General features: G+C 36.3%; 2 protein-coding genes across 3 annotated transcripts; one reads left to right on the forward strand and one right to left on the reverse strand.

Moving 5' to 3' along the window:
- The first annotated feature begins 10,333 nt into the window (after positions 1–10,333).
- Positions 10,334–13,788, forward strand: LOC147861616 (altered inheritance of mitochondria protein 32-like). 2 transcript variants are annotated; one of them, XM_087321989.1, is made up of 5 exons: positions 10,334–10,743; positions 12,022–12,095; positions 12,408–12,762; positions 12,931–13,014; positions 13,328–13,788. In XM_087321989.1, exons 1-5 carry the CDS (start codon positions 10,694–10,696, stop codon positions 13,398–13,400), a joined length of 636 nt encoding a protein of 211 aa, XP_087178115.1. In that variant the 5' UTR covers positions 10,334–10,693; the 3' UTR covers positions 13,401–13,788. The 2 variants fall into 2 exon arrangements, with proteins under 2 accessions (XP_087178115.1, XP_087178116.1); XM_087321990.1 differs by having other exon boundaries at positions 12,457–12,762.
- Positions 13,789–14,140: 352 nt separating this feature from the next.
- LOC147861617 (protein EFFECTOR OF TRANSCRIPTION 2-like) lies at positions 14,141–19,281 on the reverse strand. Its single transcript, XM_087321988.1, has 3 exons — positions 19,105–19,281; positions 18,085–18,522; positions 14,141–15,305 (listed from the first exon to the last, which is right to left on the reverse strand). Exons 1-3 carry the CDS (start codon positions 19,243–19,245, stop codon positions 14,436–14,438), a joined length of 1,449 nt encoding a protein of 482 aa, XP_087178114.1. The 5' UTR covers positions 19,246–19,281; the 3' UTR covers positions 14,141–14,435.
- Positions 19,282–21,989: the final 2,708 nt, after the last annotated feature.

Consider the following 21,989-nt stretch of genomic DNA (forward strand, 5'->3'; position numbering starts at 1 on the left):
GTGGATGAATTGAACATGGATTATGAGTTAACCTAATTTTTGCACCACGTATTGTACCAAAATTATATATAGTATTACCATCATTCAACTAAACATATAACAAATGTACTCCAATTATTCCACTGAGTTTGTTTGTTCTTCATTTGGGAGAAACAAGCAAGGGCAAATAGTGGATCTTAGCACACAAATGTACTCCAATTATTCCACTAAGTTTGTTTGTTCTTCATTTGGGAGAAACAAGCAAGGGCAAATAGTGGATCTTAGCACACAAATGTACTCCAATTATTCCACTGAGTTTGTTTGTTCTTCATTTGGGAGAAACAAGCAAGGGCAAATAGTGGATCTTAGCACACAAATGTACTCCAATTATTCCACTGAGTTTGTTTGTTCTTCATTTGGGAGAAACAAGCAAGGGCAAATAGTGGATCTTAGCACACAAATGTACTCCAATTATTCCACTAAGTTTGTTTGTTCTTCATTTGGGAGAAACAAGCAAGGGCAAATAGTGGATCTTAGCACACAAATGTACTCCAATTATTCCACTGAGTTTGTTTGTTCTTCATTTGGGAGAAACAAGCAAGGGCAAATAGTGGATCTTAGCACACAAATGTACTCCAATTATTCCACTGAGTTTGTTTGTTCTTCATTTGGGAGAAACAAGCAAGGGCAAATAGTGGATCTTAGCACTGATTACACAATGCAATTGGATCGACGAAGTATGTTACATTCCACCCCAAGAGAGCCTCTAATTGCAACACAACAAAAGCACACAGAAGTGTACCTCATTTGTCTTTGGAGGTTGAAGACAATAATCATTCATGGTCACCTCCAAATTGTGAGCAATGTATTATTGTGGTGTATCTTAATTAATGTGGCTCAAAAAGGTTGACATACATTGTCTGATTCAATGATGGAACTTTGTCATGTTAAAAAGTAGTAGTAGCAATGTATTATGCCTAACTCACCCCCTTCTACAAAGATAATAATTGGGGATGTATTCAAGAACTTGGTGCAATTTTGGATGACATTATAAAATAGAACCACCATTTTATAAAAGAGATAGGTATGAATGACTCGATTTCGGGTGCATCAAGTAGAATAATTAGTTGTTATAAGCTAATGGTATCAACGTGTCAATTTGGTGGATATTCTTAGAAATTCTAGCCATTTTTGAATCACAATCATGTTTCCACACTTAGCTAGTAAAAACTATTTTATCAATGTTGTGGGTAAATCGTTGTGGAGATGTGCTTTTAAGAAGAACTAAACCATGAAGAGGTTTACAATGACAACATATGTTAGACTATCCAAAAGTGAACCGAATCGATGAGCTTTTTTTAAGAAGAACTAAATCGTGATAAGATTTTTACATGACAACATATACAAGTCATGCATGATAGACTATCGAGAACTAAATCATGAGAAGTCGCATCGCTTCTTATAAACAAAATCCAAAGGAAATGGTTGCACCATAGTATGAACCAAATGTACCATATGTGCATTCGCAGTCGAGTATGTTGCAATCATTCGAGTATGGTAAACACTCTCGAAGCATATAGAAATACCCTAATTTTGGATTTTCATTAGTTACTATAATGTAAAACTCTTTTTAAAGTAAACCCCCATTTACATACATATATAGTAGAATGGAAGGAGAATACTGCTACAATAACACATCATCTCCCATTGATAAAGCTTCTTTATTCAGATGTGATGGAAGCTATGTTTATGCTATTGTGAAATGAAGCTATGTTTATGCTACTGTGAAATGCAGGGACAACACACAAACACTATGAACATGTCAAATGACCTGATAATGGAAAGAGAGGAAGCTTTAGGCATGAGAGTTTAGAGATAACTGAGACAGAAAAGCTTAATTTTAGCCTAAATTCGCCACTTAAATTTGAGCTAAATCAGGCCTGCCTCCCCCCACCCCTAGGGATGCTTCTTTTCATATTCCTCCACGGCTTTTATGCAAAACTTCACAAAAGGCAGTGGTAACTTCATGTATTTCATATACATCTCCAACCCCTTCAAGGTCATAGCCATGGGTTCTCCAGCATTCTTCTTCTTTTGCGTTACGTAATTATACACCAGCTGTTTGCAAACCTGCGACTGACGCTGCAAATTTTTAGCTTTACTAACATTTTCTATCTCCTTAATCCACTGCGAATATTTGGCCTTACTAAGACGTCCAAACCCCTCCAAAAAACTCTTCCATGGAATCGTTGCTGCTTCTGCTGTGGCTGGGCGGTCAACACTTAATAATGGATTGCAGAGGATAGAGGCGATGAATAGCAGGAGGAGCAGGAACAGATGTGGTTTCATGGCCATATATATCTATTCTTCTTCAATCAGACGAAAAAGAAGAAGAAGAAGAAGAAGAAGAAGAAGAAGGAACCACAAATTTCTGAAGAAGAAGAAGAAGAAGAAGAAGAAGTGAGATTTTGGAAGTGTGAATTTAGTGTGTGTTTTTTTGGAAAGAAAGCTTCTTAATTGTAAAAATTGAAGTGAGGTTTTTGTGAATATGATTATATGTGTTTTGGAAGAATAGCTTCTTAAATTTTACACACCCAATAGAGAAATAACAATCTTGTGTGTGTTTTGTGTGTGTGTGTTTTGGATGATACCAATCAATGCAAATATGCCTTAAATACCCCTCTCATCTCGTAAAGCATTGAAAGGTTGTTTAGTCTTCTGGCTTCACCGCCCATTCAATTGACCCGATGTCCGTTTATTCCAAAGAAGTACATAAAATTATCTTGTTTATCTTGTTTCGTAGGAGTAATATGTTCTTACACGTAATGGAATGACCCCATTCTACACACATTATCCAATCAAGGAGATATATTCTAAAAGTTTATCGCACTTTATGATGGTCACATCTGATTGAGCAATAGGACTATTGAATGCAACTTGGGATGGCATCAAATAGAACGGGTCGTTGTTCTATAGAAGCTTATATATGAATAAGACTTTGTCTTGTTTCACATAAGAAATATGTTACAACTTACACATAGTGTTCAACAAACTTTTTGATTGTTAGTTTCAAAGAAGTTTCTTATCACACCCGGTGAAATAAACACAAAAGACAAGTGGATGTTATATTCTTTTTTGGAAAAAAAAAGAAAGACAAGTGGATGTTATATTCTTTTTTTGGAAAAAAAAAGAAAGACAAGTGGATGGATGTTATGCCTCAAAAGATCATATGTGGTGTGCTTTACCACTCATAAAGTATGGAAAGGTTGTAGTCTAGTCTTCTAGGTTCAACGCCATTCAAAATGTCCTCGTTTGATTGTGACATTTGACATGATGTCCTTGTATTCCAAAGAAGTAAACTATGATGAGAGTTTGCCTTGTTTCGTAGGAGTAATATGTTTTGCACATGATGGCATGACTCCATTCTACAAACGTTATCCAACCAAGGAGATATTCTAAAGCGTATTGCAATTTATGATGGTCACATCTCATTGAACAATAGGACTAATGATTGCAAGTTGGGATGGCATCAAACCATACGTGCATTCGCATTCAAGTACGTTTCAATCATTCGAGCACGGTAAATACCATACTTTTGTATTCATTATTCACCATTTGGGAGTAGCCAAATGGTCCCATGAAATCCATGTAACTCTTATCATTTCTCCCTTTTGCCACAACATGAACCAAAGAGGTTGCAACAATATTTGTAATGCCTTCTTAGTCCAAGGTAAGTAATGGTAAAAAATATAATATTATATATATCAAAATGCATTGCAACACTTCCAATCGTACATGAAAGGGCCATAATTAAGACTTCCAATACATAAATTTGGCCTTTAATTTACTATAAATTAGTCAATTAGTTGAACATTTGCAACATCATCAGCACCCAATGGATATCCCAAATGTTGATAAATTGATCCTCGTGTAATCATTGACCCTTGTCATCCCAAACATTCCAAATCACTCTTTGTACCACAAATAAGGCAAGACTTATTCCCATTTATGTGTAGTCCTAAAGCCAAGGCATATGGTCCCAAACTTCCATACTCCTTTCAAGATTTCTTTTTTAGGTTTGTAGAAACATAAAAGAATTATCAACCAAAGCTTGTGCCACCAATTGTCTACCAGAAGCAAGATGCAAACCCACAATATAACCACTAGCTGCAAGATTAGATAACCGTACTAACAAAGGTGTGTAACAATAGCAAATAGCAATAGACTTTGTGGACATCCTTGACGCACGGATTTAGTAAGAAAAACTTTTAGAGCAACTCCATCATTAAGCATCACACGAGATGTTACATTTTGCCATAGCAAAAAGATAAGTTGACACATACGAGGACAAAACCCATATTATATAACACACCAGAGAGAAAATACCAATTAATACAATCATATGCTTTTTCGAAATATAATTACACCATAACCATTTCTTGATATATATGTTGAGCATAATCGTATTATGCAATATATTTCTACTTGTATTAAGATATGTGAATAAATTGAGGTAAGAACATCTCAAGTATGTTGGATATTGTCTTTGCAAACACTTTGTACAACCCTCCCATCAATGAAATGAGCATCCATTGATGAAATGACTCCAAAGGTGGTACCTTTGGTATCAAATTGGTTAGTTCCACTTTCCAACCCTTGAGCATGAAATTAGAATCTCAACATTGTTGAAACATTTGCATGAATGGACTCTTAGAATGTAACCACACTTTTTTAAAACTTCATTTGTAATACTATTCCAACAAGAGCTTTTACCATTTGTAACACACCCAACTACATTATAAAACTATTGTCGTACTTTCAACAGATTCTCATTAATAATCAACTCAAGCCCAATCAAATTCTTAAAATGAGAAATACATAACTCAATAACCTTGACTACGTCTACAATAATGTCATCTCCTATCTTAATTTGCACCACATTCAAACGAGCATATGGTCTTAATCCTTGAAAAAACATATGAGATTGTGATTGATTATCTATAAATCCCTCTTGTGATGGATGTAGTCTTGCCTTCTATAACTTTAACTCTACAAATTCTTCACAATGTCTTATGATTGAACTTGAAGATCCAAAAGCTCTCTATCATGGGATTATTCATCAATAGTGCATTGCATCGTATAAGAATATGTGAAAACTTATCAATCAATTGCTTACATATTTTAGCATTAATCATACCATACATACGTTAAATATCATTGAAGTTTTTTAATGTTGTATCCCATGCACGCCATCCTTCTGAATTAACATGTTTTGAAAACATGCCAAAGATTTGTTGCATATATAGGCATTAAATAAGGAATGAAATAATAAAGAAGAATTAAACCTTAAATGAACTTTGTTAGACAATGTTTTATACACATGTAGCACATGTTTATTAAACTCAAAACAAATGGGGAAATTATTTGAGGCGACAACCTCTTGCACAATTGACATATAAAGTATCTCTAGCAAAAAATGACTCATAATGCATAACATACATTTGTCCAACCTACTCCATGTTTCCTTATATTCCATAGATTGAAATGTAAACCCGAGTTTATCTTGATGCAACCATTCCATACATCCAACTTCATAACCTTTGATGTCAATCTATCCCAAACTGCTTGGTCAAAAGAATCCATCAATGAGAATCAAGAAGTAAATTGTGACGCATCAACAAACATATTAATATGACCCATCAACAAAATAGCACGATCCACTGATAACCTTGGATACATAGATGACCATAACTCAATGTGTTGATTAACATTGTTGGGTGTATAAATTCCTACTAAGCATATCAAAACCTCGAAGTACTTGACTTCCATCGCCAAAAAGCATCCATGTGAATCATTATAGACTATATATAGACAAAACAAATCACAAATAATCATAATTATGCCTAAATAATGATGTGATAATTGATGTATGCACAATATGCAAAATATCCACGTAAATGTAACATAGATCCTGCTAAATCATGACACTTATGTTCAACCACACATAAAACATCACATTCCTTCAAATAAAGTTTTTCGTAATATATATTGCTTATGAGGAGAAGATGCCCCTCACACATTCCATGATAGCACTTTCATTTAACACCAATCAAGTGTATGCATAAATGTACTTTTCCTTAAGAATTTTCTCTTTATGAGCAAGTGTATACATAAATGCACTAACTACTATACACATAAATGTACTAACTACTTGTTAAAGAGCTACATTAAGGATTTGTGTGTACTAGGGATCGGCAACGATTCAGTTTAGGCTTCGCCAACCAAACCGGTTAAGCCTAAACTGTTTTGGGGTTCTCAAACCAAAACCAAACTGATCCCTAAACCGGTTTGGAAACCTCTCTCTCTCTCCTCATCTGTGTAGTCTCCCTCTCTCTCTCTCTCCTCCTCTGTGTAGTCTCCCTCACACACACACACACTCTGTCTTTCTCCTCTGTGTAGTCTCCCTCTCTCTCTCTCTCTCTCTCTCTCTCTCTCTCCTCGTCTATGTAGTTTCCCTCTCTCACACACACACTCTGACTCTCTCATCTGTGTAGTCTCTCTCTCTCTCTCCTCGTCTGTGTAGTTTCCCTCTCTCACACACACACACTCTCTGACTCTCTCATCTGTGTACTCTCTCTCTCTCTCTCTCCTCGTCTGTGTAGTTTCCCTCTCTCACACACACACACTCTCTGACTCTCTCATCTGTGTACTCTCTCTCTCTCTCTCTCCTCGTCTGTGTAGTTTCCCTCTCACACACACTCTCTCTGACTCTCTCATCTGTGTACTCTCTCTCTCTCTCCTCGTCTGTGTAGTTTCCCTCTCACACACACACACACACACACACATACTCTCTACTGTGTACTCTCTCTCTCTCTCTCTCCTCGTTTGTGTAGTTTCCCTCTCTCTCACACACTCTCCGACTCTCTCATTTGTGTACTCTCTCTCTCCTCGTCCGTGTAGTCTCCCTCACACACGCACACTCTATAACTCTCTCATCTGTGAACTTTGTCTCTCTCTCTCCTCGTCTGTGTAGTTTCCCTCACACACACACACACACACACTCTAACTCTCTCATCTGTGTACTCTCTCAAGTTTTTAAGCGGCTTAACCGGTTTGGCCAGGCTCAACCCGAGCCGAGCCGCCAAGCCGCCAAGCCATTAAAAATCGGTTTAAGCTTGAGCCGAGCTGTTGCCGATCCCTAATGTGTACCACATCCCCTCCACCAATCATAAAGTTTTGTTGTCTAGCCCCACAAGTATAAAGTCGTTGATTAAATTGAGGTTGCACCACCCTTATTAAAGAATTGAATTATTACTGGTTAGACAATCTTTGATATCTCACTTTTTTCTACCAAGAATTTTTCTTAAAGCCCTCATTTATTTTGAAATTATCTTTTAGTAATGCCTGACTATTAGTACTTTTGTGTCCTTTTGCATGGCAACACCCTTCCTTTTTATCTTATGCTTCACTTGATGCCACTCTTAATCTTCAACATCTAGTTCTACACCAGTACATACTTCATTATCCTCCCCAACACCTTCGACGTGACCATGAACTTTAGAATCTCGCTCTAACCCATGAGATGTTCCCTCATCAATATACAAAATTGCCACATCAATACTCCTTGCAATTTTATAGAGAGGCTCTATCTCCATGCTTGTCATCGAATACAAAATTATGTGCATTTGAATTATGAGTCATGACATTATCCCCAATTATAACATTATGTGAACCATTGCTTCTAATGGACGTAGGTTCAGAGCTACATACAAGCTTTCATTATTCTTCAGCCTTAAATTATAGCTATCAAAGAGACTCAATGGACCAATGGTATAAGACACTAGTACTCACTTGAAAAAGTTAAATCTAACCTTATGCATGCCAATCAACCCATAGTTGCTCTTCAATTTGTGTAGGTAAAAGACCATGCACCATTCTTATAGTCTATAATTACTTCCAAATAAACCTATAATTGGGGGGGAAATGTAATAATCATCACACATCCAAAAAATCCAAAAATATTTGATAGTGAACCTTGACTACATCTCCCACCTCTTTGATCCCGTCAAAAAACAAGATATAACAAGAAGAGCACAATTTCTCCTTTGCATGCCAATATAACAACCAAGAAGACACTAATAACTCCTTTTACAAAGGAATTAGAATGCTCTCTAATATATGAAGTTGCCATGAAAAGAAAGACAATACTTTGTGCCACAAGACGACAAAGAGTTGAGCACATGAAAAACGAGGAATTTTAAGAGGAATGTTTCCATTTAAGTAAGTGCCACTATGATGTCCTAATCATTGTCCTCCCATGGGTTACACCCTCTTTCTCAATAAAATATTGAGCAATAAATGTCCACAGTTATGAGTGTGAACACGTGTCTTCAAATAACAAAGACTTGTGAGCCATCATATGGGTATATAACTAATAAGACTAGTTTTGCAACTCCCTCTAAGCACTTGGGGGTTGTTAGATTGTTCCACACTACCCATGTTGTCGCAATGTTACGCACGTACATGTGAAATCTAAATGGGACCACCAAGGACTTGAATAGGAAAGGATTGGTTGACTAGGAGGATGCAAGGACTAAGATGGCGGGAATATTTGGAGACTCGAAGGCTCATGGAAGTCGAAAGACCACGGAACTTAAAGGCCCTCGAAAGTTGAAAGGTCTTCAAAATCAAAGGCTCCTTAGAGTTGAAGGGTCGTTAGAGTCAAAGGAAGTGACGAGTTGAACGACACTTAATGTGCATGGTTAGGATCAAAATAGGGTATTCACATAAGGAACATGAGATTATGAAGAGTTTTAGCACAAGGATGAGATCAAATGGGTCTTTTTTAGGGCAAAGGCAATAGATTTTTTTTAAAAATCCCTTTATAAAGTATGGTCTACAAAATGTTTGAAGTGATTAAGTACAACACAAAGAGGAAATAAACCGAAACTCTCATGAAGATGATAAAGAAGGAAACCCTAAAATCTCAAATATGTTGAGAAGACTGAAGAAGAAGAAGATCTATAGGAGTTAACGAAGAAGATAAGATCACGAGTAGAGCTTCAAGGGGATATCCTCAAGTTTTGGCAACGATGTCTCAACGAATGACGACCATGATGCCTTTTGTCGTTGTTGAATCCTCTTGATTCGAAACCCTAGCTCTCTCACTTCATATTTCAACAACACTTCCGAACCTCTGGTCTCCAACTCGTAGGACACACTTTTACCAATTAAGCTAAGCCTTTTTGTTGTATTCAACTATAACTTATGACATTTCTTTCTTACTACACCCTCAATCTATCATTCAACCTTTTTAATAATCCTAGTTTAACTTAATTCCTCCTATGCATTTCCTACATAACGACAATGTGATCCCTATCTTATCCCTCTTGGATGTCAAACGGAATGCAAAGCCTTCTTAGTTCATAATAGCAACTACAAAATATATAATATCATGGGTTTGGTTTCTTTGCCTTTAAACCAAACCATTTATAGAAAACAAAAACCGTTCATGAACTCCCAAGCCACTTAAAGCAAACCACTTAAGAAAAATGTACACCAAACTGTTTAGAGAAAAGTTGAAACCAAACCCGAACAATTTAAATTAATTAAATCAATAAATAAAAAACATTAATTAAATAATTCAAGAAATAGAAAAAAGTTAACAAAAAACCAATAAACCAAACCATGTAAACCTATAAACCAATAAAGAAGAGTCTTAGAACCAAACCAAACTAAAGCCAAACCATTTAATAATAATTGAACCAAACCAACATGCTTAATTATATTGGAACCGATAAACCCGTTAAACCATGGCTAAACAGTTCGGTTCAGTTTGAGCCGAAACCAAGGCCATAGCTATAGTGTTGAGCGTGTTCTACATAATAAATAAATAAGGGAAAAGTACCCAGATACCCAAGGAAGTTCGCCTATTTACCAGAATGCCCCTGGAAGTTCCAAATTTACCAAACCACCCCTATGTCCAAAAAAATACACTTTATAAAGTAAGTACAAAGGACCCAAAGAATCTCTTAAGTAAAGAAATTTGTGTTTTAAGGGTATTATGGTAAATAGGGCTTGTAGATTTGAGTGTATAATTATTTTAAAGAGTGTATTTTTTGGGGCATAGGGGTAGTTTGGTAAATTTGGAACTTCCAGGGGCATTCTGGTAAATAGACGAACGTCCAGGGGTATCCTCATACTTTTCCCAATAAATAACTAAATAACTAAATCAAAATATCTATTTCTATTTCTATTTCTATTTCTATTTCTATTTATTTAATATATAGAACATGAAGAGCCCCTCCTCTAAGTTTTGGTTATTTACACTGAGTACCCCTCCCCCCACAGAAGGAAACAGACAGACGTAGAAAGAAAGAAGTGAAGAAGAAGAAGAAGAAGATGATGATGATCAGAAAAATGTCGCTCAGAACGATCAGGTCTGATCGATTCTGTTCTCTTCCTCTTCTCCATCTTCTCTCCATCCCTCGGAATTCGATGATTTCCCTCCGATCTATGGCTTCCCTTCATGATAAGGATCTCCATACCCCCTCTGCCATGCCCAGAAGAGACGAGCTGACTGGAACTGTGAAGCTTTACCATCGCCATTTCTTCTTGTCTTACAAGGATCCTCTGAGTTGGCCTCCTCAGCTCGAAGCCTCAGAAAACGACCTGCTTCCTCGTTCTCTCTCAGTCTCACTCATCAAATCTCGCAATGCTTCTTGTTCTTCTTCGGATTCTTCTTCTTCTGTATCTCCTAAGGAGGTTAGTTCTTCTGCTTCGATTTGATTTTTTTATCTGCCTTCTTCCTTTTCTGAGACTGGTTCTTCTGCAGTCTTTCTCTTGGTTCCATTATTCCTTGCTTTGACGCCTCTCACTTAAATTGACTGTACGTAAACTCACTCGAAGGTTTTTAATGACTGCATAAGTTAAGAGGGAGGGCTACGATATTGTGTCTAAAGATGTGATATTGGCAACATGGAAAAGAACTGCCTTATTCAAACAAGCCTCTCTTTTCATGAAAACTCGAATTTGGGTTCTGGAGAGAAATTTCTGCAGCAATCATAACTGAATTGTTCTCTTTGATACTATGTTCAGTAGGGAATGCTTCGGAGGTTCTATATATATATATCGGTTTTGGTGCTGAAATATGCTAAAATTGATGGCTCTGGTTCTAGCATTTGGGCTTTATCTTGTTGGATTGTCTTTATTAATCATCAATAAAAGTAGTATTGAAAGGGTTGCCAACTGTGACGAAAACCGGGTGTTGTATCCTTTGTTCAGGACCTGAATGTGAAATTAAGTGCAATGTGTACAAAATCTCGAGTCAAGATCTTTTCTTTTTTTCTTTTTACAGAAGTTTCCGGTTGTGAAATAAACCAAAAATGGCCGGTTTGCTTGGGGTTTCACCACCTTCTGAAAGCTTCTTAGGCCGGTCTCATGGATGCTATTCTAGACGTAAAGAACTCAGAATTTTGTTTGTTCAATGCCTATTGGAACAACAACCAAAGTTGGTATATGGATTGCCTGCCTTATGTCTCTTGCCAACAAGACCTTGTAACACAGACAGATAGAAGAAAGTCTCCATATAATTGTTGCTCTCTTAGACACAAATGTCTAATGCCTATTAGATTGGCAGCTATATGCAGACATTAAACATTGTTTCCACTTTTAAGGTGACACGTTGAGTTCACTATTTGCAGTCTTCCTTTTCATTCAAGGGTCTAACCTGTTTTAAATGAATAATAATCATGTTTCATTGGTTTCCCTTTTGTTTTGCCTGCTCAGTTCCAGTTTAAGAATGTTTCATAGTTTTCCCTTTTTATTTCTGGACGTCACAGTTTTTTCCAAGCTTTGATCAAACAATGACACTGAATTTGTTCTTTACATGTATTCCTTCTTTGCATGATTAGTTTTTGCTCAATGTTCAAGTCTCTCTTAACTACCAAACTTCAGAATTTCTTTAAAATTTCATTTTCATTTCTATTGATTATCACATTATTTAAATATGGTTGGGCATTTTTGTTTCCTCCCTTCACACAGACACGCCTTACAATTTATGAAGCCACTGGTTCGGATGGTGATCTCCTCATATTTCCTGACATGCTCAAATACAAGCAAGTGTTTTTCTTTCCAATCTATTTGTTGACTTAGTTTTACATACTTCCACAGCTAGTACCATTAGTGTATGCACAACAAATTAAGACTGATCACAAGTAACATTATGATGACATACACAATATATATATATATATATATATATATATATATATATATATATATATATATATATATATATATTCAACTAGCATGATTATTGTTATACATGACATGTATGCACAACGAGCACGATTATATTATACAAGGAGTTATATATGTATACATGAAAAACATGATTTCCATAAACGAATGACGTGATTATCATATAGATGCAGGTGTACCAAGATTGAAAAAAGAAAATGATTCCATCTTGTACAGGGGCCTCGCAGTTTCCAACATTGAACAGTTTGTGGAAGAGGTTGTGGTAAAGGAGAAGGATTGGTCACAGATGAGTCCAGAAAAGCTCATGGGATCTTATGTCTTTGTATGTGCCCATGGTACTCGTGATCGCCGTTGTGGTACATGTGGACCCCCCCTAGTTGAAACCTTCAATAAAGAAATCAGGGAACGATCACTGGCAAATGATATTTTTGTTCAGTCTTGCTCACATGTTGGTGGCCATAAGTATGCGGGAAATGTGATCATCTTCAGCCCTGATGCTTCCGGTGAAATCTCAGGCCATTGGTGAGGTTACTTAAATTTTTGTGAGTCTATGCAGTAGATTTTTAAAACTTTGCAGAATCCTTAAAGAGGTCATACATGTTTTGGTAGTGGTAGTTTTTCTTCTAATTGATGGAATGGATTTTATTGTGCTAGCCTTGTATTAATTTTTTTATCAGTAATTTGTATTAGGTATGGTTATGTCACTCCTAATGATGTCGCTGTGCTATTGGATGAGCATATTGGAAAAAGGAAAATAATTGAGAAGCTTTGGAGGTTGATATCCATTCCTCTTCTTTTATGAATGCCATGACATTTCATACAGTATATGAAGAATATAAGACAAGATTATGCTTGAAGATTTAAGGAACGATTTGAATCAAGAATTTTTTGTAGCGACGAAAGAAACTTATTTCCTTATAATTAAATATCTATAGGGTGAATTGACTACCAACATGATCATGTGTTTCATATGTAAAAATCAATATAATGTTTGGTGTATTATTTGCTAACTTTATTGGTTGAAGATTTCAGAAGTTCACACAATTCCATTTCTTTGGTCACTTATTTGTGTGTTTCCTTGTTGCAGGGGGCAAATGGGGCTTAACGAGACTGAACAGAAACTAGCTCATCAAAAGAGACTTGAAGAAAGTAACTCATAGAAGATATTTGAAGCTGAGAGGAAGCAAATGATGACTAATATGATCCATATTTTTCTGGAACAATTTTTAATCTATCAATGGAATATACTGTCAATTCTAATACAGGCATTACTGAAGATTGTATAATATAAGAATTGGACACATACAAGAAATGGATAAATATGTGCCTGAATCTAGTTAGCAGATCCATACTAAAACAACGCACACCACAAATATGGTTACTTGATACCATTGTCATCCCCCCAGCCTAATTTTTATTCATGATATATTCTGCTTTATACAATCCATTGTTCTCTTTAGTTGCTGAAAAAGGAAATGTATCGGTTTAGACAATTCACTGCACTCCATTTTATTTAGTTTATCTTTTATTTGAGTTCAGTTTCTCTCCTTCAAGAGTTCTGATTTCATATATTTCTTGAATTAGTGAGTGCAACTACCATGCAAGTCAATTCTTGAAAAATCAATCCCATTCTGTTTTTGACTTAAGTCTTCTCAAGTGAATTAAAATAATACATGACACCAATTAACTGGTTAAGCTGGTCTTGTCAAGATATTGGTTGAAAGTTGAAACCAAGTTATTAAATATAATATGACAATGTTCATTGATGATGTAAATTTCTAACTATCATTTATCTGATCCTTTTAATTTAACCAATGACACTTATGCTTACACTTAGTCATGCCATATAAGTTGCCACAAGAGAAAATGAACATGACAATTTTGAGGTATGTGCTGATAATAGAGGAATCCAAAAGCTAAAATCACTATTAGCACTGATAGCTGGGTAAATCTTTGATGTTTTTATCGTTTTTGGATTGTACAGAACAAATGCCCATTTGGGACAATTGAATTAACAAGAACCCCTTAATCTACTATTCACTACTAGTTCATTCATAGAATGGTCGGTACGCTGCTACAGTATGATTGGTCTCTGCTGGTGAATTTGCTACAATATGATTTGTCTTCGCTTGCAGATGAATCATACACAATAGAAATAGGTAAATTCCCGCAATCATTGAATGCTTATAAATATATCACAAGCTTAAATTAGAGCATAATTTCATGCCTTTGTGCACTTCACATCTCTTTCTACCAGAAAGCGGCCTTTCTTTGCAAGGAAATCCATTATTAGCATCAATAATGCCACATATATTTTGCAAAGACTTAGTTGAACCCAACTTTGTTCTCATTCCTTTATGAGCATCACACCTCTTTCTTCCAAGGACAGGTGCTTCATTGCAAACAATGCCATTAGCATCAAGTACTCCACAAATCATGACCCCTGCCTTAGATTGTGAGTATTCCTCAGATGCCATAGATTTAACAAATGATTCTTCTTTCTGCATTCCATATTTCCATTGCATAAATGAAACTCTTGAAGTTGACTGAATTCTCATCCCTTTATGTTTACTACATCTTTTTCTCCCATAAACGGGCGCTTCTTTGCAGACCATACCATTACCATCAATTACTCCACATATATCACCCTTCTCAGGTGGTTCCCAAGGGAGAGATGTAATTACTATTTTTGCTCCATTCGATGATCTATAGGTAGCTGTTCCAGTAGGTTCAGATGGATTTGTCTTCTTGTTGGATTTAGAATTTGCGCACTCCAAAGTACATGATATTGTTTCCTTCTTCATTGCATGGAATTGCCAGGGTAATGCATCTAACAAGTTGCTCCTCTCATCACCTGGAAAGTCCTTATTAACCTTATTTGACTTCCAGAGCTTTTTGCTGAAAGCTTTAATAACAGACTTCATTTTCAACTTCCCAGTCTTCTGCTGAAGCTTCATAAAAGCGTCATTGGGCCTCCTTTCTTTATTGCTTCCTCTATTCCAAGCATAGTCGAAACATTTTAGTAGTCCTGCTTCTATAACCAGTGCATCAGTCCTACACTTAGTCTGAAATAGAGAAGATGATTAGCACACTCTCTCTTCCTCTTTTCATAACACACACACTCTCTCTCAATGGATGCCTACATGCCCCATAGTGCTCACAAAGTAATAGGCCAACTCTCCACAAGCTAGAGATTGAAGCAAGACAAGCATTTTGCACACCTGGGGCCAACTGAAGCAGTATACACTCTTTGCGGAGTACACTCTTCGATAAATGATGAAGAAGGCTGACCTGCATCACTTTAGGTATGGCTTGCTTGAGATTCGGATGCATAGGTATGTGGAGTCATGACTGAGAAAGTAAAGGAATGGCAACAACGGGAACCAGGATACAAGGCACATGGGCCATATCAGCACCAGACCATGGAGATCATTCACCAGAAGCATCACCAATTGTAAAGCCAGCTAGTGCATTAAGATTATTGTCATGGATCTTTCAGAAACCTTGACCTTTTATTTTTGTTTCAGTATGGATAACCTGATGTCCCCCATATTTGTAATCATACTTGTCTCAAAACCTGAAATGGGTAATTACGGTATTGTTGGCTTTCAAAATGGGAAAATTCACTTAGAGATGTAATTGTATTTGTCTCACTGCTTTCATTATCCACCATCATCAAGAAGTCTCAGTGTATGACTTTACCACACTGAATTTGCGAAGGCAACCCTTATATTAAATAATAATATCTTTTATATTTATGAAATAGCACAATGAAACGTGAAGAATTCAAAGAAAGAAGAATAAGCTTATTGACTATAAGCTAAAATAATTTGATCCCAAGCTGTAAGTTCTTCTATAGGTTAAACATTATTCTAGTGCGAAGGCAACCCTTATATTAAATAATAATATCTTTTATATTTATGAAATAGCACAATGAAACATGAAGAATTGAAAGAAAGAAGAATCAGCTTATTGACTATAAGCTAAAATAGTTTGATCCCAAGCTGTAAGTTCTTCTATAAGGTAAACATTATTCTGGTGCTCTCTAGATCTCATGAATGTTTCTTAAGAAGTTTGTTTATGAAACACTTAGCTTAACAATTTGATGCATCTTCTCCAATTTGATTTTGTTATGATATTTATTCAGCATAGCATTATAAAAAACGTCTTTGCAAATATCATTACCACTCTCATTCTACACAGAAAGCATTTGCAAACACCAAGTAATTGCTATGCTGTTTTTTAGTATGAAATATGTCACGTATGCTTTTTCTCATATTCCCTAACAACATAGACTCAACAATATCGAAGAGAGAAAAGCAGGGATTATCCTAATAATTGCTCAGATAGCAAAATAATTGCTCGAGGAGACTGATCAAGGACATATGGGGTAACAATGAAATTGAGGATTTTGGTCAAAAAAGAAATTGTGGATTTTAGAGGAACAGGTCTACAGTTACACATATGTCTAGCAGAAGTAATGGAATCAATCCAAAAAAGGTTGCTACTATTGTACCAAGGGTATATCAGAAATATATTGGTTAAGTACAGTTATCCTCCCTTTGCTGTGACAGGTCAAATAATGCAAACAAAGGAGTAGATTGTCTCCTCTAAATGGCAAGCTGAAACCAATTTCCAAAATCTCACCATAGAGATCAAACATCAAGAAGACAACATAAGGAGAGAAATGTGAATGGCAAGGGAAGCAATGAGGAGGATAATAAATGTGGAAAAGGAGAGACCAATGTGATCAGAATGAAAAAGATGTTAAGGTTTTTGAGACTGGAAAAAGTACACCGAAGTTCTAGGATATTCTAACATATAATATCACAATGGCCTAATAATATCCCTCTTAAAGCTTATTTTGAGAGAAAACGTCATCACATCAATTCCATGAAGTTACCATATTAATAAACAGCCCAAACATTGAAAAAATTGCAAGAGTGCATTGCCTTTTATTGACTATCTAAAGTTATGATTCTATTACAGTGGCAAAGTTAGGATCTCATTACATGCTTGTGGTATTGTAATCAGACAGTTAGTAGAGCTTATGAATGAACGCGAGCGGATAGCTCAAAACAAGTTGTGGATACTAATGATATGCAAAATCACGTTTCCAATCACTCCTCTCTTCACTAATACTCTTAACCACCTTTACAAGAATCTTCATGAGCCTATCAACATGATACCCTGTGCATCTGATCGCTTCTGGAAAACAGAGATTTCAAAAGTTCATTATTCATGTCTTGTATTCATTGACCATGTCTTCTATGCAGTCCCTTAGCTCTCTTGTGAACACGAACCTTCATAAGAACTTTTAAAAAAATTCTCTTGTGAATTTTGCCCATTGCTACGCATTTGCACTGAGTTTTACCCATAACTTTATTGAAAAATTTTAAACTCCTTTGCTGCAAGTTGCAGGATCATGTGATTATGCACATGCTTCATATTGCAGGATCACAGCTCAATTGAGCTTCTTATTGTGTATTTTGTATCCAGCTTTTACAGTACATTCCACTCCTGGTACTTCATAAATCTTTATTCACAAACGTGCCCCACAACTTTATAGTTTAATACCCTCTTCCAGTTAAGAATGCTTTGTGAACAAGTATGACCAATCACACATTGCTAATCAGCATGTGAAAGAGTTTGGATTTAAAGCATGGTAGTTTAAAATAGTTAAAAAAGGTGTGAGGGATTTGAAGCATGGCATCACATATCAATGAAAGAATGGCATTGTGGTTGTCTGCGGGATTCACAACACAGCAAATAAGGAAATGAATGGCATGCGATGAATAGTCTAAAAAGGTAAAATGGCAAGAGAGATGTTTAAACGTAACATACCTGAGTCCATCGAAATGCAATTGGGTATCCATGAGTGAATGCCCTCGTGAATAAGCGTGGACAATCACAAGCTACTTGTTGACATGCGAAATCATTTAAGTTTCTCTCACTTGAAGTTGTGTTCCCAGAAGGTTTCCATGACTTCCCACACTTATAATCACCCCCGCCACCAGTTTCTAAGTGAGATCCAGTGCGACCATATTCTTGAAGCCTAGAATACAAATTTTCAGCTTGCCCGACATAAACAACAACAAGTGTGTCCTTCTTGAATTGGGCTGAGGATCTTGTGCCATTGGTTTTTGTGAATTCAGTTGAGCATAGAGCAAGTTCATAGACACCTGGGCAAAATGGAGCTCCTTTCACATTGTGTGTTCGATATCGCTCTGATCCTTCAGTGCCAGAAAAATACTTCTGCCAATCTGTGGGTCCGACCAGAATCTAAAGAGAAGAAGAAAAGCAGAAGAAAAATTAAACAAAAGAAAAGAGAACCAAATATAATTTGACAACCTCCAGCAACTTCAAGAAATCAAAAACAACATTCAATTTGGTGATATCAAAATGGAATTAAAGATTTAGTGTAGTAAAATTAGTTCTAATATAAAAAAAAGGGTAATGTAACAACTGTTAGCAATGCCAAGAAAAGAGTAATAACGTTCACAATTATAATACAAAATATCCTTCAAACATGTGTGAGATAAAGAGGCACTTAAAAGCTCAGATCTTGTAAAATTACATGTAATAGATACTAAACAGAAGTATATCAGAGTAGTAGATCAACAAAAAACAGAAACAAAAGAGAAAAATGTAGGCAAGAAATGTGGATCGAATATAAATGATGTACATGTAGCTAAAACATTTCAATCCATCTCTATAAAACAGAATATGAAAATAAAAATGGATAGTAAACAAGGATCTCATCTCTATATACAATGTCATCAGACAACATGTATCTGTCCCTTTCTTCATTTCTCGTGGTATTCGAATAATCCGCATAAAAAAAGAAGAGAAGTAACGACTAACCTTCCACTCCGAGAAGAGGCTGTCGTGATGAGGAAGGAGAGAATGATCTTCTCGCTTGATCCGAGGAGAGGAGCACGTTCTGGAGCAGAGGAGATGGTGATGGAGAGGAGGAGGAGGGGGGGGTCTGGTTCTGAACCCCATGAAAGCTTAGATTAAAGACTGTGTGATCATATCATCTCCTTCAATCAAAATTAACCCGTTACCAAGAAAAGAAAGTCTTCTTCCTTCCTCTTGACATTACTTCTGGGGTGTGTTTGTGTGTGTATGTATATGTATGTATGTATATTATGTCTTCGATCGTTCGATCCGAAAGGGTTTTCTCCGATTGTTAAGAGTCACAAGATCCGACAAGGTTTTGTCGGATAGTTAGAGTGGTACGATCCGAAAACGGTTTTTATCCGATAGCTAGAGCGGTATGATCCGACAAGGTTTTACCGAAAGTTAGAGTGGTACGATCCGAAAAAAGGTTTTATCCCATAGTTAGAGCGATATGATCCGAAAGGGATTTATCCAATAGTTTGAGTGGTACGATCAGAAGGGGTTTTGTCTTACAGAGTGGCACAATCCAAAAGGGTTTTATTTGATAGAGTGATACAATCCGAAGGGTTAGCAAATGTGCCTATGTCGTGGGTCGAGGGCACCAAGCTCCATCCAATAATTTGTTGGACTCCATGAGGCAGCTCAACCAAGTGTCATAATGCTACCTTTTGACATGCTCTATGTCATTGGAAGGTTGAAGTGAGGCCATTGTCTCTCATGGGACAATGGTTGTTGTGTGTTACCTACCCTTGGAGGATGGAGTGATGGGGTACCCTCGTGAGAAATGCATTTTACCTTTCGAGTTGCAAGGCTTTTAGGGGGGCTAAGAGAACTAGGCATCACCTCTTCTAAGTCCTAACCTAAAGTTGTGGGCTCGATCTACATCGAATATATACGCATGTATTCCCCTTAACTCCAGATTGAAAAGAAGAAGAAAGGTTAACAATTGGAAGATAATCTCCAACACAACACAACAATCTAACATATGTATAAGGCAAAAGTAATTCATATTATTCCACTTTTACTAACTCAACCACAACCATAGTTCAAATCTTTCTTGAATGGTGTCAATGATGGTGTTAATATTGACGTTGATGATGTTTACATGGCGATGGTGAATCAATGTTGATGGTCATGACTCATGATGATAGTGAAATCGTAAACAATTTTATAAGCTTTTTACCCAAATTTTACTAGATTATCATGTTGTACATGGTTTTTTTTCTAGAATAATATTGCTCCATTCTCTCTCAATAATTATTATTTTTTTTCAAAAGAACATATCCTTCCATTAGTTTTTAGAAAAGTCATAACAACATACAAAATATTTTTCCCAACTCATCTTTATAAGATGATGGTTTGAGGAAAGCAATTTATGTACTCCAAAGTAGAGAAAACTAGTCAACTAATCTAAAAGTTATTCTATAGCCACATTCCAAGCTACTTGCAATCCCATATATCTTAAATAACTTGCATCTCCCAAGTCAAACTCAAATAGACCCATGAGGGGAGACTTCAATGCTACTACATCTGTAGCAGGAACCTTGTGAATCTTCCCTTTATTAAAAACATAGCTCCCATCAACGACTTTAAACATAGGTGGCTTGTCACTTGGATCCATGCTCCCTCAATAATTAATTGTCTCTTGGATCATTCGTTACAAAAGAATCATAAGGCATCCTTATTGAGATTTCTATGAGATGTCAACATCTGCAAGTAGGTTTGGAGTCATTTCACCAAGTGTATGCATTTACCAACTTTGTATGGGGTTCCATATATTATCTAGCAATGCAAGATCATTACTTATGGCCCACAAACCTTCACATACACACCAACACACAACCTTACAATTATTTCTAGCTAAGGTTAGCTTCATGAATAGGAATCACCCAAGCTTGTTTTGGCCCCTATATGCATTGAGCAACACATTATCAATATGTATATACCCCACGAGTGCATGGGTGGATGGGTGGGGGTGTGATCTAATAATGATGCTTATGACTTCTTGGCATGTTCACTCGATTTTCCAACATGTGTGTATCATACAATAATTATTCTTATAAATAATTGGGCATGTTCACTAAGTTCTCCAACATGTTTGAGGCAATGGTAATTGCACAACTCCATTTGGTTTCAAATAGTGTCCATGATTCAAATTCAACTTTTGAGGATGGTCTACAAAGTCTACCTCCTAACATAGAGAAAATATTTAAGTATGGACTTACTTCTTGACATCGATTTTGCCTTAGTTGATTTGAACAACTCACCCAATAGCCCAACTCCAACTTCCACACACTCCTCATGACTTCCCCTTGTTTTGTTTGCCCATTAGATCTTGAGATGTCATATCACAAGTTTTGTGAAGTAACAATGTCGAGGACCACATTACGAAATTCCTCTTACTATGGGACATCAACCTTTTGAACCAACACTATAATATCGTTGATATTTGAAGGGGTTCAAGCTTGCCTTTGATGATCACCCACTTTGATACACATTGTGTGGCTTTCCAACACATGCTCAATTAGACATGTTTCTTTCATGAGGCAAGTAGCCCATTTTGCACAATGTTGCAATAAATCAAGAGAAGGGTGTGAAAGCTTGAGCAAAACCACAAGGAGTCTTGGACTAGGGGAGTTGGTTTTGATGTTTTACAGTGCACAATATGCACGGAATTTGGTTGTGCAAGAAACATAAAAATATGTTCCTAAATGCATGTGTTGTTATGCTCATGTGTGATAGTGGACATGTGAAGTATTATTTAGTTGGATTGTGTGGATGTATATGTATGCAATTATATATGCTCATATATGAAAGTAAATTGGTACCTGATTTTTTATATTTGT

This window comes from Azolla caroliniana, unplaced genomic scaffold, assembly GCF_043228905.1.
Source record: "Azolla caroliniana isolate FFs.n. ecotype wild unplaced genomic scaffold, voAzoCaro1.0.p SCAF_7, whole genome shotgun sequence".
Classification (NCBI taxonomy): Eukaryota; Viridiplantae; Streptophyta; class Polypodiopsida; order Salviniales; family Salviniaceae; genus Azolla; species Azolla caroliniana.

What these genes read in the sequence shown, in the direction of transcription:
- LOC147861617 (XM_087321988.1), bottom strand. Translation starts at nt 19,245, where the DNA reads ATGGGGTTCAGAACCAGACCCCCCCCTCCTCCTCCTCTCCATCACCAT. An exon ending in GCCTCTTCTCGGAGTGGAAG is followed by an intron (nt 18,523 to 19,104) that starts GTTAGTCGTTAC and finishes TCTTCTCTTTAG; the next exon opens with ATTCTGGTCGGACCCACAGA. An exon ending in TTGCATTTCGATGGACTCAG is followed by an intron (nt 15,306 to 18,084) that starts GTATGTTACGTT and finishes TCTCTATTTCAG; the next exon opens with ACTAAGTGTAGGACTGATGC.
- LOC147861616 (XM_087321990.1), top strand. Translation starts at nt 10,381, where the DNA reads ATGATGATGATCAGAAAAATGTCGCTCAGAACGATCAGGTCTGATCGA. An exon ending in CTTCTGTATCTCCTAAGGAG is followed by an intron (nt 10,744 to 12,021) that starts GTTAGTTCTTCT and finishes CCCTTCACACAG; the next exon opens with ACACGCCTTACAATTTATGA. An exon ending in ATAATTGAGAAGCTTTGGAG is followed by an intron (nt 13,015 to 13,327) that starts GTTGATATCCAT and finishes TCCTTGTTGCAG; the next exon opens with GGGGCAAATGGGGCTTAACG.